General features: G+C 38.8%; 1 protein-coding gene across 1 annotated transcript; it reads right to left on the bottom strand.

Moving 5' to 3' along the window:
* Positions 1 to 1,649: 1,649 nt before the first annotated feature.
* umodl1 (uromodulin-like 1) lies at positions 1,650 to 19,242 on the bottom strand. Its single transcript, XM_072374416.1, has 17 exons — positions 19,167 to 19,242; positions 18,734 to 18,976; positions 18,337 to 18,495; positions 16,642 to 16,769; positions 16,286 to 16,469; positions 15,410 to 15,550; positions 12,510 to 12,782; positions 8,007 to 8,264; positions 7,504 to 7,616; positions 7,195 to 7,414; positions 5,294 to 5,431; positions 4,455 to 5,188; positions 4,173 to 4,333; positions 2,969 to 3,205; positions 2,181 to 2,337; positions 1,961 to 2,051; positions 1,650 to 1,831 (listed from the first exon to the last, which is right to left on the bottom strand). The coding sequence occupies exons 1-17, from the start codon at positions 19,240 to 19,242 to the stop codon at positions 1,650 to 1,652; spliced, it is 3,495 nt and encodes a 1,164-aa protein (XP_072230517.1).
* Between the last annotated feature and the right edge of the window lie 554 nt (positions 19,243 to 19,796).

Raw genomic sequence — 19,796 nt, forward strand, 5'->3', positions numbered from 1 at the left:
GTCTACACATCCATTACTCTGTCCCAGGAGCTTGGAGGATGTCCTGAGCGGCTCCATAAAAACGCAATCAGGACAGTTAATTAGTAATGACCTGTGTGAGAGAAAGCCTTTGGAGATCCCTGCACAGGCAAATATACACTCATGCACCATAAAGCCTGATGATGGATTGTGTCTTAAAGACGTCCTGACCTGGCTGTGCAGAGAGAGCAAGGAAGACAAATGAGAAAACAGGAAGGACTCGGGAGACATGGCTCGTGTTACAGCTCTGCTGTCTTCCAGTATATAAACGTACATGAGCAAACATCTCCAATCCCCTCCTCCTAATCTCAGGGGCCTGATTTATAAAAGCAGCAATAACTCCCTAGACAGTTGTTTTTTTATATTCACCAATGGAGACTGATGCTAGTTGTGGCCAATCCATGTGCATGTGAGGGTTATAAATAATCAAACAGTTGCTCTTTTTAAAATCATTGTCATCCAGAGCAGATTAGTGCTCTGGATGACTGTGAGGCAGAGGAGACGTGGGGACATCAATAAGTAGTTTCACATAAATTATAAAGAAACGCATTTCAGCCAATTTCATGCTTTTTAACTGCAGTAGTCGCCTGTTTTTCATCTTCCCTTTGATTTCTGTTTGAACCATCTCCCTCTTTTTGTGCGCTGAGTTGTTGCCATGGCGATGGGTTGCCAAGTTTTAGACAGTGAGGCTGAAGGGGTTAACCAAGAGGAGGAGCATTTGCAGTTCTCCAGATGGTGGTAAGCCCTCCTCCACCACAGGTCTCCAGGGACCTCCGCTCAAAGAGAAAGCCTGTCTTGTTTAGTATTCACCCCCTGATCTGTGGATCCAGGGGCTACATTAATGACCCCGTAGTCAACAGTGTGGGATTATGGGAAGTGTGCAGGGGAAAAAGCTGGATTCTTCCCGTCAGTTCTGCTCGACTGATAAAAGGAAAGGATCATTTTCTCAACCACTGATCTGTGATATGTGATACTCCTACCCCCCACCACCAACCGCCCAATCCCACAAGTCACAGAAAAAGAGAGATCTTGCACATAATATTTTATTTTTCTTGTGTCCTCTTACTTTTTGTTAAACTGTGTTTTTGTAGAACTGTGTCAGCAGTACAACCAAGTGTCTCATTTTCATGCAGCACATGTTTATTGTCACATCACATCAGCACAAAATAAAATAAACCTATCATTGTGCTGTATTACAGGTACTGTAGATTCAGTATATTTGAGTATCTGAGAATGATAATTTACATGGAGATATGAAATGCAAGCTATTTAAGATCAAACTTAGAACATAAGAACCATATGTAGTGAGATGTTATTCATATATATCATCATCTGTATTATGAATTCATAGTATATTTCGTCTCATCTTAAGTCAAAATGTTACTCTGAACTTACATAAACTCTGACAATGTCATAAGTTCTTTAATTCTTTAAGTTCTTTAATTCCTCATCTTCACACAGTATAATTCTAATATACTGAATATGTGTAGAGGGGTTAAGTGAAATCTGAATATACTCTGTACATCATGAACTGTTTCATGTGCAAATATTAATGTGAATAGTGCAACAATGACACCTTGTGGTAGCTGTGTTGTAATGATCAAACATATTTTTTCCTGCACTGCTAAGTGCTAAGAGTCAAGGTAGGTGAAGTTCTCCTGCTTGGGTTTGGTATTGAAATTGTAGTGTCCAATGCGGTTCCTTTGGTAGTAGAAAAGGCAGATAAATCCAAAGATGAAGAAGAGCGACAGGCCAATTCCAAGACAGGAAAAGCCAACTATATGAAGAATATCAATCTTCTCCTCCAGGTCCCCTGCAAGAATATACGTGTCAGGTTAAACCAAGGAAAGATTTGTAAGGTAAAGTGGAAAAATAAACATGCTATAACAGGCCACACTATACATTCACACACAAATGTCTTTATAGCAGATACTGTGAAAACACTCACCCTCATCTAGCCTCCTTACAGGGCCAGAAGAGCCGTAAGCCGTTCTAATGGTGTTTGCAGTCCGAGCTGTTCTTTGTAGACAATCCTGCAAAAAAACATGAGAATATTCTATAACATGTCCGCTTTCAGTATACCAACAAAATAGATGCTACATCCTTCAGTTATTTTAGGCTGTAACACTGTATCTAATGTGTACGGAATAGAAAGTGCTCACAGGCACACAGGCATCAGATCCAATCTGCACACAGATCTGGACCTGGCAGTGGATGTAGATCACATTCAGGTTGACGAAGGAGAATATTTGCACTGACACACGGGAAGTGGTCGAGTTTCCATTCATCAGCACTTGTGTGTAAATGTTCCGGGAGCAGCTATAGAGAAACAGATAAGAAACTGACACCATAACATCGACTAAAGTATGAAACAGTGAGGAAATGTTGACTACTGAAAGCAAGTAATATCCCTTGTAATAACTGCTCTTGCACAAAATAGATTAATTTGAATGTAAAGGCCTCAGGTCAAGCCTCAGAAAATGTCATCCTCTCAAAATGGCTGCAGAGTTGCACCTCCTCAGTGACTGTGGTGAAAGTAATTTCATCACATTTTATATAATATATTTATCTCAAGACCAAGGTGGCACAAATGGATGAGGAGTAACTGTGTTACAGTTCAATGAAAATGAAAACATTTTGGGAAATGGACTTTGCATTCTTGTAGTAAGGGAACTAATCCCACCAACAATGTCTGCCAGCCAGTACTTCTAAACTTTTTGGTAAATATAATTTATTCAAATTATTTGTGCAAATTTGAAAGTGTAAAATTAAATTATCTTTTTGTAATGAAAAATAATGGTAAATAGCTTGCATTCTTGAGATAACAGATAAAATGAAGAGGCCCTATTTTGGATCTGAACCCATTTAGACACTCTAATTAAGTGAGAGAAAGAGTATACGTATTGTGATTATTGCTAGAATTAGTGGTCATGCTGTAGCAGGAGCAGACCTGTTCTCAATGAAGGTGTAGCTGTAGGTGTCTGCCGGATTTTGGGTGGGAGTTGCCCAGCATTTGTTGATGACAACTTTAATCTTCTCTGAGGTGCTGTTCAGGCTGACCTCCACCACCAAAGCTTGCTCGGGGGACAAGCTGTAGTTTTGGTGCAAAGGTGCTGTACCATTCATCAGCTGCACCATCACCTGGAATGATCCAAAGTCTCTGATGACATCTTTGATCATTTGATACCTACAGATGGGTGAGATTGTAATGCATACTAATATTACAAATGGAAAAGAATGGAGTTGAATTAAACAAATTTTAAGAGACTTCTTGCTATTATCCAAATAGCCGTGGTGATGGCTGTTTTTATAACTTTGGGTAATGAACCAAATGAAACACCCAGAAACTAAGTAAAAACTTTTTAAGGACATTTAGGGGAAAAATCAATAGTTTTCCTTTTCAAGAGATAAATAAAACTTACTTGCCTATTTTTAACTTGAGCCAGCAGTTAAGCCATGCTTTGTCACAGTAAAAATCTCCACAAACCAGCAGCTATAAACTGATCAATTAACACACTATATCCCACATGAATTATCCATTCAAACATTTAATTGTAAGTAATTATTTTGTATATGAACTTAAAGATTTTACTGAGTGGTGATCATAGTTTCCAGACGGGTCTAGCATATAACAAAGTACCAAAATACCCTTAACTTTTATGAATTCACGGTAAAACACGGCCTTGCTTGGCTCACAGTAGCTGCAAGGGCTCATAAAATAAATGTAAAATGACAACAAAGCAACAGTTTAATGATAACAATGAATAATTTTTTTTGCTTCAGTGATGTAGAAGTATGTAGTTCTTCAGCAACATTTAGTAGTTTGCACACAGAAGCCTGCTTAAAGATGTTTCTCTTTACACAGACCTACCCTATATTTTACTGAACAAGCCTTCGGACTGGTTTGGACTAGGAAAGAGTTTAAGATTGTAAATCTTTTCAGTGACATAACTGAATCTTTTGTGTTGTTTAAATCAAACAGTGTTCTGTTCTGGAGATAAATTGTAGGTAGTTTACACAGTTTTTACAGCTATTGATCTATATACAATAAATTATATGAATGTGTGCTACGACTTGATTTGTCTTCTTCATTGAACTATTTTTGAAAAGATGTCAAAACATAGAGAGCAATACTAACAGCAGGAGAACCGTACCCCATGGAGCCGAAGTCTGTAGAGATTAACATGCTCTTTGTGTAGGTGCACATGATGGGGACTTGGAGCAGTAGCCTGGGAACCTCTACTGTTCCACTTTGTGATGCGTAAGGGTCCATTTTGTTGAACAGTGTTACAGATGCTGTGTAATAGGTTTCATTCTGAAAAAGCAGATGATTGAAGCAGTGAAAGTCCTTCTCGGAGTTCATACAAGTCAATTTTGGAGAACAAATGCATGTTATCTGCTAAAGATGTAAGTATTCAGAAGAAAAAAAAACTTACATGCACAAGCCGAGTGCCACACTCATCCCACGCCACTGTCAGCTGAACATGGGTAGCATTTCCTCCATTGACCCCACATCCCAGCATGCCCAAGTACAGAGCACTTTCCTGGATGTTGGCGGTCCCAAGAAAATCTCTGGCAACAGTCACAGTGATGGCAGCAATTCTGCACTGGACTGAGAGGACTCCTATCATAGAGACATTAGCGGCTGATCTAAGGGCCAAGGAGGTGATTGTTGGGGTAGCTGCGGTGACTGTACTGGCCATGGTGGTTGTTAGTGTAGTGGTAATTGTGTGTATTGGGGTGACTGCTGAGGTCGTAACAGTTGTTGTTGGGGCAGCAATGGTAGTGTTAATACCAGAATTGATTGTTGGGGCAACAGCAGCTCTTGGGGTAGAGGTGCTTGAAAAGGTGCTTGTTTGGGAGGAAGAGTGGATTGGAACAACATTATTGGGTATTGCTGGGATAGTGATGGTTGTTGGGGTCGTTGTGGTAACTGAAGGGGCAGTAAAGACTGTTGTTGGAGCTGTAGTGGTTGTTATTGATGAAGGAGTGGTGCTTGTAATGGTTGAGGTGGTGGAAGCTTGAGAAAAAACTGACTCCACTTCACGTGTCACAGAAACAGGGGTTATAGCTGGATCAGAGGCTGAGGGTATTATCTGAGAGATAGGAGTCGTGCTAACTGTGGGAAGTATTGCCATTGGTGGTGCCGCTGTATCCAATGTAGCATTTGCTGCATAAGGCATAACAGTTATTAACATAAAGATATTCTGATATTATCTGCAAATATGATTTGTGAAAAATCAATCTGTTTCACTTCTGCACTTTAAGACTCTACCTTGACAATTGCGTCCAGACCGTTCTGGGTTGTTGTCTATAAATCCTTCGTGGCAAACACAAGTGTAGGAGGTCCAGGTGTTAATGCATGTTGCCCACTGAGAACAGTCATTATCCCCTGAATCACACTCATTAAAATCTATTTGAAGAAAAAAACAAAGAAAAATGTTTTTAGGTGACTAAGAGACGGTTCACTGTCATTGTTCAGCCACATAAGAGCAAGCGTACACCCTTTTGCCACTCATTTTAGTTTAACCAATACTTTGGATTTTGGACAGCTTACTTTTGGACACAAAAGTCATTGGTTTGTGGCATTAGCTTTTATGTGTCTGACATTGATGTGACGTTTACGCTCGCTTCGGAGTGCCTTTCCGCTGTGTCACATTTGCCTCATACGTCAAAACTTGGCGCTGGGAAGAATGTCAAACCCAAGCTGATCACGTCTAAGTTGCACGGCAGAAAACAGCAGAATTGTCTCACTGAACACGTTAGCTATTATTATCAATCAAAGTTGAGAACAACGCATGACACTGTATTTTGTTCATACGAAAATAACATAGCTAGCTAATGATAATGATAATAATAATGATGAAACAGATAAAATTGCTACTAAACACTTTATGACTAAACTTCTCACCATTTTTTATGTGCAGGGCTCAATAATTGACTTTTAGATTGGGGCTGATGAACAACCTGCAACTTTCCGAGTCAGAAGTCTGACTTTGCATGGTGTTCCAGTTGATTTTCCCTCTGGGGAAATTCCAAATCCTGAGTTCAGCTCCTTTTTTCCCTCCCTGCCTGTAGTAAACTGCATACCGTGCCAACAGTGCGCAACTCTAGCTCATGTTATAGCTTGCAAAGGGAGCCCTTTAATGCTGACAAATGACTGACCAATATAACCAATGTCAGAGGAAAACATTGTGTAGAAATTGCTCAAAATATATCCTTGCATACCCTGACCTATCTCTACTCTTCTATTGGTGTGCCTGCACTGGAGAATCAAATATAATCTGTCTCAGATTTAGTTTACAGTCAAATTATGCACCTGCACCTCGTATATCAGAGTGATACCTGTAAATCACAGTCAATCATGTCCAGTCTTGTGTTGTAACGTCTCATTTTTTGGCTGATGTCCAGACTCACCGGGAAACTTGCCTGCTTGCAAGATTGAGCATGTTCTTGAGCTGACTGCAGCTAATTCATCAGTCATCTATTTTAAAACTAACAATGACTTTGTGACAGACTTTGAAACTTTATCGCAGGTCAAAATTAAGGCAGCAGGCGTTGAGATATTTCTTCCAGGGATTTAAGTAAAGATCCTAAATTGCTGGATTTGGCAGTTTTCATAGTGCAACTTCATGGTGTTCAACTTCGATTTTATAAATCCTCCCGACATGGTGGTGCTGCATTTAAAATGCCACATATGAAAAAGATGAGGAAAGATTCTCATCTTTAAGCACCATTAGACACCAAAAGATGGCATCTGCCAATCTTCTTGTCTTCTTCTAAGTTTATCATGCATAACTGAAGGTTGCAGCTGTCTTCATTTCTTCAAAGAATGTTAACGTACTTTGCAAGCAGGTGATTTCTACAAGCATTATTAAAGGATGCTTTGTTAGAAGCACTTTTTTTACTTTGTGCATGGAATATATCAGTACATTCCAAGTTTTCATTTTGGATTTGGATGCTGACATTGCTCTTCATGGGGAAACTGACAATTATGAAAACTCCTATCTGATCTTTTGTCCAGGATTTGAAGTCTACAACCTCAATCTGCTCCTAGTTCCTCAAAAAATGTTGTCCAGCACCAAGTCAACTTTGAGTTGATTTTCTTTTAGACACATAGTTTAGTTTATCTATCCTAGTTATTCAAATCATAATCAAAATTAAAAAGAGACATACCACTAATGCTTGTGTTGTTTATATCCACAGTGTATTTGGAGCTGTTCAGCAAGGAATGCAACAGTGCTGTCGACACATTTCTTATCCCTTGGCTTTGATTTGGACTGAATATTATGGTGAAGTCTACCACCACGCTGCCCAGGGAAAAGCCTCTGATCTCGATCCTCATCCCGCCTGAATCCAACATCTCCTTCACATCAGGAGACAGAGTCTGGTAGATCTGTTGGTGATCAAGGAAGTGTCAGAGTGTTTAGAAGCAGCTATAAAAGATTACATTTAGCCATTGAATAATGCTCATATCAAACCTACTTCCTCAATAAAACTCTCTTTTAGGTTTCTATAGGCAGGGCTGCTGGTGTTCCTCAGGTCGGCTGTGAACTGGATGTTGGTAAGTCGTGTTGTGGCGTCAAGAGTCTGAGCATCTACAAAAAAAATCTTTGTTTGGCACAATAACCAAATTTTCCACAATAAAATGTCAACACTCTGATCAACCCTGGGCCTATCAGTTAAAAAGTGAGTCTTTTCTTTGTCATACATAAGTCATTAAAGCCAATTTTATCACTTTACTTTTACTCCATGAGGATGGAATCCGTATTTTAAAAAATGTGGGTTAGTCATGTCCTTCGTTGTTCTTGTCTTATTACTAAACTGAAGAAAAAATATTTACACTAATAGAAGATAAAAGATTTGGCCCCACACTAATATTTACATTCAGTCAATATGATATTATCTAGAATATTGTGAATAAATGTTAAGAAAAAATACTGAACATGATAAAAAATCTTCTTATCAAAGCAAAAGTCGGTTCTTACCAGTCCTGACCAACATATGATGAGTGACTCCTTCACCTCCACAGATACAAGGTGTGACAGAAACGTTGTAGAGCACCCCAGACTGCAGTCTGATTATCTCTATCATCATCTGGCTTGTCTCCCAAGAATGAATGTTTACTGCCTCTCTACTTAGAGTTACCCGGAAAGTCTGGTTTGTGTGAAACTGGCTTGACCAGAAGACAGAGATGGAGGCTCCAGTGATGTTGGCAGACCATAAGCTGATGATGCTGGGAGGAGCTGGAAGGGTGTTTGTGAGAAGGATAAGCAGACAGAGGTTATCCGTCATTATATGTGGATGAGGAAATGCCTCTGGCCATTTGTTCCATTACAGAGCATTTCATAAAAGTGCAGTTAATAATACAGTACTGTTCCCACCTTATCACTGCTCAGGGACAGGAAAAAGAGGGAAACAGCTAGCTTAACTCTATCCTGAATGAGTCTATCTAGAGCCTGACCCATTTGTTGTTCAGCCCATTTTGACATTTGTTGACACTGCTGGCTAGGGTTTTAGGTGTTCAGAAAATATATACAAACTCTACAACTCTAACGGCATCTGTGAAGGTGAGGGTCGCGACTGTGTTGGAAAAAGAACGTATTTCAGTCCATGATCATTTTCTAGTCCTGCGCAATAAGTTTTGATTTTTAATTCTGACCAAGTGAAGTTGATCGCTAAACCCAACCAGGAAGTGACCAAAGTCCTTTTCACACATCAGTTGCAGCTTATCGGTGCGAAAAAGATGTCTTTAATTTTCACTGTTCCTCGTTGGTAACACGCACATGATAGACTGAGTGGGTTCAGCTCCATATCAACGTGGGCTCACATGCATTAGATGACGCGGAATGCTGACTTACCCTTTCACACAAAGTCGATTTTGCTTCTGATACTAACTCCTTTTTATCTCAGAGGCATATAAGCAGCAGATCAACCTTGGCCTCCAATGCCGCCTCTGTACTTTCAGAAATTACACTGATGTGCTGTGTGGAAGCACTAGTCTTGGCTCCAAAGTCATGTGTAAAATGGTTTTAACTTGGTTACAGGTATCCGATGCCAATTAGGAAAACAGCCTCCATGACGCTGGTGGTGGCATAGAAAGAATGTATTTTACCCAAAACCATGATATTTTTCCAACCTTAACAAACTAATATCAATGCTGCCTAAACCTAACCAGGAAGTTACAAAAGTATTTCAGTAAACATATATGATGTACATGCAGTTTTTCTTCCAGATAATGTAATTTTCACTGATCAACTGTCAACAAAACAGTCTGTAAGTGAGGTGACTAAGATGAGAATTTAAGGTTAAATACATTTCTGTGTAAAAATGGAGAAACAATATTACAGTTGCAGATACTTACTGCATCTTAATTAATACTGTACTGTACACTTGAGTGGCAACATGTAAGTGGAAAACAGTAAACAGTGAACAACAGCCCTTCGGGTAATGTCAGAGGGGATATTTGTAGGATTTAAAAAGCTTCTGTCTCTCAGATAAGAGCTAAACCAGCCTACAGCAGTCCTAGTCACATCAGTCATGTGGAAAAACAATTATACCCACTCTCAGCTGTAAGGTTTTCCATATCTGGACATAAATAAAGAATCCCCCATACTAGGTCTGAACATGAGCTACATTCATTCTCAGATTAACAACACATGACATATTACACTGTGTTAACATTCATCTGACAAAAACTACACCAGTGATTATAACAATAGTTTATAGTGGTATTTCGAAATTATTTGGAATCCATTATTCTCCAGTGAAAAGATTATTCTCAAGTGGAAAACATTGAATACAGTTTTCGATCTTCCCGGGGCGGATGTCCCTGCAAGCTCACCCCAAGGTCAGACCGTGCAATGCTCAGAGAAACTGTAAAAGAGCTTGAACTTGAGTCTTGTCATTGGATCCTGAGGTGTTATTTCCTCTTATCTGCTCTAGATGTCCTCAGTTTCCTTTATCTTCCCTCTAGATTGCCACATTACGGCCTGTTCTCGGGTTCCTGATTTACAGTTAATATATTTACTCATTGGTTTTATTTGTTCTCTGCTAGATCCTATGTTAATGTCCCTTTTATTTCCCTGTTTACTATCTACTGATAGTAAACAGGGAACTTCTATCTGTAGCTCAGCCCTTTAATTGGTTTACGTTTTGTATTACTTTTTGGACTTCCTGCTTTGCGGCGCCATTTGTTTGTTCTTTGATTAAGTTATTAAGCATATTCTAGTTCTACTCGTGTTTGAGTCTGCACATGGATCCTTAACGTACTGCAGACCATTATACTCAATACAATATGTAAGTTCAGGACCACACGCAAACACAAATGAACAGGCTCACAATGCAAAAACAATAGCCTCATTGTTGCAGCTGCAAACCAGTTGTACGGGCTGAACCAGTCTTTGTCTTTGAGTTCTCTTCCCTCTTCCCTTCATTTCAGATTAAGCTCACCTTTGTGATGCTTGTTGAAGTTTATGAAAGGAAGTGTCTGCAGATTTTACCACAGAGACATCACCTCCCTTCAGCCTCTGGGACCAGTAATGACTATAACTAGAGATCTTATTACCTTCTGCCTGCTCCAACACCTGTGATTGTTTTGTCATCATTACAACACATTATGTCATTTACACTGTTATCACATACTGGCACTTATCCTGAGCGCTGCAAAGTCTTTTAATGTGCGGCTTAAGGGCTTATTTAAATATCTTGCTGTGTGAGGACATTAAAAAAAAAAAAAAGTCCAACATTTTGAGGAATTGAGCTCAAATTATCTACCTAAGAGACCAGATTTATGTTGTGTGGGACCATTACAGTTGCACTTTGCTCTGCTTTTTCTTGTTATTTTTCATTTTCCATTTTTGGTTAGGTTAAGAAATATATCCTGCTTTAGGTTACATACACTCTTTGACAACATTAACCACATGTTTGAGGGGAAACTTCTGTCCTCCATGACAAGCTTCTTCATCTTAGTTACAGTTTAAACAAGATCCACAACAGTGACTATATGAGTATGGAAACTTTGGCTGCTGTCTCATGGTGTCTATTCCAGATGTTGAGGAACTTCTATTAAAGTCTATCGGACTATCCTAAGGATATGCTTACATGTGATGAGAGGAGGAAAAAAAGGTAGTAAGATTATGTTATTTGTTGTCTAATTTAATTGTGGATTAGTTGATTTGATTGGTTGTTTCTTGTTTGATGTGAAAAAGCTAAAACTTTAACTTTTTTCAAATATTTTGAGTAATTGCCACTGCATTCCACACATCAGGCATGTCTGTCCTCAAATCATACATATTTCAGACCATGCTTACAAACGTTTTTATTATTATCTAACCCTGATATAAAATGGAAAAAAGAGCCGCATGATTAAAACAAAAAAAATATTTTTGGGGAGAACCTCAGTGTGAGGGTGATTAATATTTCTGATTCTGTTTCCCAGGGACAATTTTAACAATATACTCTTATTTACAGGGATTGTGGCAGTAAATAACTGCAGCCGTGCATTCTGCGTAATGGCCATGGAAGTCCTCACGAGTGAGACTTTAAAAAGAAAATAGATATTTAGAGATTGGTCTGATTTATTCATAGGTTTCTGTAGGATTGTTAGGTGGTGTGTTCATCCATTGCAGATAAGACAGAAGTTGTCTGTCCTCCATCATAAACCTGGTGCAATGTGTGAGCAGGTGCACATTTTGGCTGCTGGTTTATAATCCAAAATGTTTGGGGTTTTTTACCTCTGCAGGGTTGTTTGCTCTGAACTGACAGAACTGATCACTTGTGACTTTTTTAATTCAGCAGTTTTTGTTCCATTTGTTCTTTCAGAACTGAGATCATCAAATAAACATGTATTTTTTCATTGCCTTCGTGAAGATTGTCTCAGCTTTATATTGATGAAAGGGTGCTTCTTTACCGTTGATTTCATGATCGTGTCTATTAGTTGCAGTGCAAACTATGTCTTGATACACTAATGGCAAATTAGATGAGTGTCAACATCTCTGAAACTCCTGACAAATCTGTTAAATGAACCATTATTGATCTAAGATAGATTATATGTTAGAGTACAAGCGCATTCATTCATCTTCATTCGCCCAAGTGTCCAGATCCTTTGAGTGGTATCTTTAAACAGCCCTATAAACAGTTAACGTAATGCTTTTTAAAACTATTTTATAGCTTTACAAAAAAAAAATAGAGTCATTAGTTGATTCTGCAAACTTATGCACAAATGTTTTCTTTTGAAACTCTTGAGAATGGACGTGATAACTTCACATTTACCTGAAAGGAATGACAGTCTTCAAATACACACATATACCTTTGAACATATTTACAGCTAAAGATATCAGCCAAGTACTACTACTAGAATTCAGATATTTTAACTATATCTATTCAAATAGTTATAGTTCTCTATTTAGACTCCACAACTTCAACCTTTGCTTAAAATTCATGACGTGTAGATTCTAAGCAGCTTAAGATGAAAATAAAGCATTTCTTACGACATGCTGCTGACGGCAGAGGGGACTCTGCAGCTGAGCTCATGCTGGTATAAGGTGCAGAGGTTGTCCCCAGTGGAGCATGTGATAAATTATTGGCGACAGAACTTGTGTTCCTCAGAGCTGTAGTCATGTTGGTCTCAGAAGATATGAAAATACCCATGGTGCCATTTTCTGGAGGGTCCTGTGTTCTGTTGAAAGTCAGTGCAGAGGTTGTGTTCGTCAGTGGAAGGTGGGTCAGCGGGGGCTCTGTGGTGGTCGGCACCCTGATGTCAGCTGGGAGCAAAGATTACAAGTGGATGTTGAGTCAGAGCTTCTGAGGCAAAACATAAATGTTTTATAAGAGTTGCTTGAATGAAGTCAGTTGCACTCTTTTGTTTATCAGGTGACTCAACACAGGTTTACAGCTTGACATGCGCACAAGTTGCCATCACAGCAACAACATCTGAGAAATCTCGATTTCACGCAACCTCCTTAAGATTTGTTCTGATTAAAGTTGCCTAACCACAATCTCCTTGTTTAAACAGCTTCTCCAGGTGAGAAGACTACTCTAACCTCTGTGAATAAAAACAGAACACAATGATTTGCAAATCTCAGAAAATGATATTGTATTCACAATGGAACATAGAAAACATTTTTTATCCATCCATTTTCATCATAAAACTGCTTGACCGGGACTGTTTAGCAGCTAGAATCCTGTATCAGAAAAGAATGGGACATCCTCAGTTCACAGATGTTTACAGACTGATGTTAAAAGAAGATGGGATGCTACACAGTAGGAAAATGTCCATGGCACAACACTTTGAGACATGTTGCTGCCATCAAACTCAAGATTTGCTTGAATTTTTTGTTCATGAAATAGTAAAATCTCTCACTTTTAACATTTGGATTGTTTTCTATGTTCTTTTTTGATAGACTATCTGTTTATGAGATTTGGAAGTCACTGCATTCAGTTTATTTCACATTTCATACAGCGTCCAAAATTTTTTTGAAATTGAGATTGTATTTCAAAGAGGTGTCAAAGGGCACTCATCATTCTTGCTATCATTTTTCTGCTCTGTGTCTGGATCACTCCCTAGAAGATGTTTGTTTTCCAAATTAAAATAGACATAAGGCCTTGCACACACACCACCATCAATATATGACAAACAATATGGAAACTGAAACTGTTTGCATTAAAAGGTTTGTACATCAACTATTAACTTCAAAGAAAAGCTTGATGATGAAGCTTGCATTGTTACTAACTGTAACATTAGTCAGTTAGAACGGTTTGGGACTTTCCTGTGATTTTGGAAAGCCCCAAACAAACCCCCGAAGGTGGCTGAATCTTAACCCATTGAATGAGGGATGTCAGAGGTGCAAATGTACACAACAAAGCATCTGTAGTCATGTCAGAAAGGAAGCACACCCTCTTTCATTTCTAATGTTTTCAGTATCGGGTCAGGAGGAAAAGTGATCTGGTCCTTATTACACTGAACGTCATTTATATAAGATAATCTATGCCAAAATGCTGAGGCAGTCCACCCTTACTGTTTCCATAGGAACTAAGAGGGTAAGTAGCAGCCAGGTGCTGCTAATTAATTGAACTTGATTAACTGATCATCAGAAAGTGTGAGCGCCTCTATAAAAGCAGAAGTTTTGTCAGTTTGCTGGTCTGGAGCATTCAGATGTGTGCTAACACGATGTCAAGGAGGAAAAACATCAGCAGTGATCTTAGAGAAGCAATTGTTGAGTCCATAATTTTACAGTAATAAAGATTATTCACAAGTGGAAAACAAGACAGTTGATAATCTTCCCAGGAGTTGATATCCCAGCAAGTACACCCCAAGGCCAGATCATGCGATTCCCAGAGAAACTGCAAAAAACCCAGCAGCTACATCTCAGACTCTACAGGCCTCAGTTAGCTTGTTAAATGTTAAAGTTCATGTCAGTACAATTAGCAAAACTGAACAAGTATGACTTGTTTGGAAGGGTTGCAGGAGAAAGCCTCTTCTTTCTAAAAAGAACATAGCAGCACAGCTTAGGTTTGTAAAGTTACATCTGAACAAAACACAAGACTTCTGGAACAATGTCCTTTGGACAGACCAGACCAAAGTGGAGATGTTTGGTCATAATTCAGCAGCACAAAAACAGCATACCAGCTGATGATTTTAAACTTGTTTTTCAGCCACAGGACCTGGACTGAGACCTTAAGAGAGCCGTTCAGAAACAAATGCAGCAAACCTCAATGAGATAAAGCCAACTGAAGAAGAGTGGGCTTAAACAGAGACCGGTGACGTAATCAGCTACATTTCTCACAAGGCTAAACTTGAGAGTGTGTTGTACTGTGTGTTCTGCAAGCTGTTGAATCCATGGATGTTGGTTAATATTCACACACTGTTTAAGATGTTTTAATGAATGAATCATGATAGGGAAATGTGTCATGCTTTGCTCTTAATCCTAGGTTGATTTTGATAGCTGATATGTATCTAATCACTTTTTTCATATTGTTATGATGGAGGATGAAAGAGGGTGTACTTTCTTTTTCACATGATGGTGGACTATTATAAGAATTTGTGTCATTGTCACATTTTACCTCCTTTATGTGGGAAAAGTACATGCTCTAGCCTGACTTCAACAGAGACAAGACAAAAGACTTTGGTCATGTAACAGGCTTCTAATTATCTTTGGATTGGATATAGTGGCAGCTGTTTGGCTAGAGGCAGTCTCATATTACTTTCAAACAATAAACATCCCATTCTGGACAAATTCTATTAATTAATTGGCTTACTAATTACATAATTTTTCGAATAATTTTGTCATATCTTAAATTGCAAACAAAATTCACTGGCCCTGCATAAGATGTATTGCAGTTTAACTTTGTTTCAATCATCTTTGCACCTAATGCAGAAACACGGTCTCACCTGTACAATTAACTCCCGGCTCGTTGGGGTCAACGTCAAAATATCCTTGATGGCAGAAACACTGATAGGAACCCATTGTGTTGTTACAGTCTGCCTGAAGGGAGCACTGGTGAAGAGCAGGATGTGCACACTCATCCACATCTGCAGTTAAAAATGCAGACATATAGTCACGAGGACATATGGTAGCTGTTCAATTTATTATTTAAGGTTTAATGATTACAAAATGTCATGTGACATTATCACAAAGAGCACAACTGATACTCTTAAATTGCATTATTTTGCACACAAAACTGATAAAGGTTTCACGTAAGAATGCTGCTAGTTAATTTATAATGTGCAAGTCAGATTTGATTCACTTTTCTTCATTGTGTCTTTAATTCAAAGGCTAAACCATTCAGACATTCAGTCTAAAAATAGGTACATTATTACACTCAGCTCAAGTGCTGATTTAAAGCCTTCAGTGTAGAGAAGAAAATGAACAGTCTGTATGAAAACCTATTTGAAGTCAGCCTAATGTGTGCACATGATGGCAAGCTTGTTACTGTCTTTTGTGCAAACGTAACAAGTATGATTTATGATTCATACCTCTGTGTTTGTGCATGTGAGTAAGTGTGTGCAAGTGTGTGTGCAACAGATCTTGTGTTATTTTCCGCTTTTGCAGGAAACATCCCACAGATGACTGTCACTCACACAGAAGTGGTGGGAGACGGAAACGATGGTGTGACTGAGTCATTTTTTCCTGAACACCGTGTTCTCTGGCTCATGAATCATTTGCAAAACTTTACAAGAATGTCATTTCTCTGCAGGAAAAAAAAAGCCTCAAGTAACTTCATAGAGAGATCAGTGCTGCTCTAAAGAACAATGTTGTCTCCTCACCTTGCACCGTTACAGATGACACCTCTGGTATGTGTTTGAGAAGAAAATGCAGCTTTGATGTAACATTGTACATTGAAAGAGTGAAACTGCTCTCAATCAGCAGAGAGGTGGTAGTTCTGAAGGGATGCAGTGGCCATGAGTTGAGGTAATAGATGGAAACCTCAGACTGCAGAGCTCCAGTTACCTGTAAGAAAAATAGGCAATGCGCTGTTCAAATGTCTAATAAACATTATTTCCAAAGCATTTAAATTGTGGGGTTGGTTAGCCATTTGATCTTAGGCTCTCTTATCACACAATTACCAGAGATCTAAATCAATATGGTGGAAACAGTTTATCAGTATTGGCAGTGGCGTTACCATTGCATGTAGAATTCTTGTGAGATTCAGAAGCCCATTTTCCTTTGACATCAGTTGCTGGTAATCTGTCTTCACTGTCACTGTTGCATTCCAAAGGCTTCCTCTATTCTCAAAAAAGCTTCCTGAGCCTGAAAATTGAGCACGGCTTTAATCAAACTGCAGTTTTAAAAATCATAAACTCCAAAATCAGCCAGATGTAGAAAATTGTTCAGCCCACTCTCACAGGAAAACATATAATGGGTCTGTAAATGTAGTAATGGGTTGAAAATTGAGAGATGGCTTAGTGCGGGTTGTTTTGTGATGGGGAATTTCTACTGACATTCTATGAGTTCTAAAATTGCATAAACACTAAACATTAAATTTTTCTATCCCTACCCATCAGCTTTTTTACTCCAAACCTTAACCGTTCATGAGTGACAGCAAAGAAAAAAAGTGAAGAATCATGAGTGTATTGATGAAGGGATTAGTGACGGGCTTAAATCCCAGGGTGTCTTGAGTGAGACACAACAGACTAACTACATCCGCTACCCGTCCTCCTCCTTATAATTGGCATTAATGGTGTATGAAATGTGTCTGTTCTCATTCTCAGGTCACAGGTGAACCACGTCATCATGCAGCAACATGCAGCAGTTAAACGCTATCAACCTAAAACATTTTTCACAACATCATCTTATCATAGTAGTAAGAACACGGATGGATGTTGGAGCGTATACGTCAGGATGTAGGCTGCTTCTCTGTATAAACAAAATTAAATTAGCTTGGAAAATGTGGTCATGGAACAATTTTCAAGCCTTTTTTGTGAAAGTGCAACATTTTGCTGTGTGGACCAAATGATACACTCCGTCATAAGTTCAGGCTGAAAAAGCACAAAGTTTGATCAGTAATGCTTTCCACACTGCTTTGTTCAGTTTGTACTTTGAAAATGGAAAAACCTTTTCAAAAAATGAAATTATTGCTCATTATTTTCATTATCATTTAATCACAGTTCGACTGCACTGCCATTACCCTGCCAGATTGGACCACAACCATTCCCAGAACCAAGCGCACCTATGTTGCACAAACTGTACCATGCATTAATTTTTAAAGCACTGTATGTTTAAAGTCATTAATAGGTTATTGTAGACAATATCAATAGTGCCTTCTCTTATCTATAAGCTATTTTATTGATTATATGTATGATTTTTTGTTATAAGCAGATCTGCAGACTAGAGTATTTAATAAATGATACACTGACTAAATAAAAAGAACATCATTAATATCGTCCTGAATAACCTAGTAATGAGTTACATACTATACCTGATAAATTATTATATGGTGCCATAGTATGTATAATATTGACACAGCTGGTTCTGCGGATGATTGTGGTTTCCCGAGTCCAACAGTACATGCCAAACATAGTATTTACTTATTTTTGCGAATAATCTGTGCCCCTTTTTCTTTATTTTTGTAAAGAAATGTAGATAATACGAACTGAATGAATTGCTGCAAAGTGTTATGCGAACCTTAAAGACATTTTTCTACTTTATATATATAAGACTTTATATATTATAGCAGTATGCCATAATCATCTGTTGTTGACATAGGTTTACTTTAAATCTGACATTGTGAAACACAATCTTTTAATGAGCACTTGTCGCTTTAACCAGTAGCAGCTTCTTATAGTTTAATAATAGTACAATCAGGATGTATACTAACTTGTCGGATCGCTGCAGAGAGTGCGGCCAGATCTCTGGCAGCATTTCTGCCAGCCTGGGCAGTCTATATCAAACTCACAGTTCTCAGATCTGGGACACAATCCATCTGAAATTGGACAGGATCCTGGCTTGGCAGTAAACTCACCACTCCTGTTTACAGCTTCATTCAAAGGAAATAACATGTTACAGGCCATATATTAGCAGAGAGATATTTGTGGCACTGCAGTTTCTGCTCCTCCAGCTGGTGACTTGCACACAGTACCACACAATGAAAGGTCACTCTGACTGCTGGGATGTCTACAGCGTGTGATGCTATATCATCAAAATTTACAAAGAAATCTGTGCTGTTCTACAGTCATCAAACCAAGCTATGGATGAGTGATGCAGAGTACACTCACACAAGGCACAGTAACGACCAACTTGGACATAGCCATTGCAACACCGAGTCACCTGCTCCTTCACTGTCTTGTACTCAACCTGATGCACCATCTTGTAAAGGGTAACTGTACATGTCGTCCAGAGGAGCCAGCCGCCACAAGGCTTTGTCACAGAGTAGGGGACGGTGTGCACAACCAGGGAACTCACAGTCCTTGTTTCATTACGAGTACATAGATGGTAGCCAGACAAAGACAGGCTATTTCCTGGAGTAAAATACATTTTGTAAATAACATTTATTCATATTTCAAGTAATTCACGAACAATATTGATACTTGATTTTGACTTATAAAGCATTACAAACAGACTACAGATAGAAAAGCAAGACATAAGAAGAAAGCAAATGAATGTCATATCGTGTTCTAATGTGAAGCTGTCATCAGCGTGGGGGCCTACCTTCAACCACAGTATTTTGTCCCCCACATAGTGCCAGCAGGGCCTCGGCCACCCAGATGGAGAACAGCCAACTCATTTTTCACGGATCAGAATCTCAACTGTACATTTAACCACCACATTGTAAATGCATGTTTCACTTTGAGATGATGCTAACTCACTGTTCAGGGTGTATTCAAAGACCAAATCCTCTGTGGTTCTGTCTTTCCTCCACCCCTCGTTACAAAAACAATTCCCTGATGGACCACTAAATACTGGCAGTCAACAGGCAATTATCAGATGAATGTTAATACTTTGACTAACATTTATGAATGCACTCAGATTATATCTAACTCCCCAAGAAATTAACAATATTTATTCCGCTCTGTACTGATGAGAAACAGAGAAAAATATTTAGTTCAACTAGTTTTTGCGAAAGAAGATCACATCAAGCTTCATTTTATTGAAATAAATGAATTGCTTTTTACTTGTTGTGTTACAGTGTCAGTAAACATGTTTATGGTGCCAGAGAAAGAGATGTGGGATGGGAGGAGTGAAAGTCCCTGAAGACTTGGTTTCCACACAGGTAACCATGGCAGTGCTTGTTATGCTGCTGGCATTAACAGCGAACTGTGCCAGCCATTAATGTCATGT

Source organism: Leuresthes tenuis, unplaced genomic scaffold (genome assembly GCF_036924035.1).
Source record: "Leuresthes tenuis unplaced genomic scaffold, fLeuTen1.0.hap1 SCAF_21, whole genome shotgun sequence".
In the NCBI taxonomy this organism is placed as follows: domain Eukaryota; kingdom Metazoa; phylum Chordata; class Actinopteri; order Atheriniformes; family Atherinopsidae; genus Leuresthes; species Leuresthes tenuis.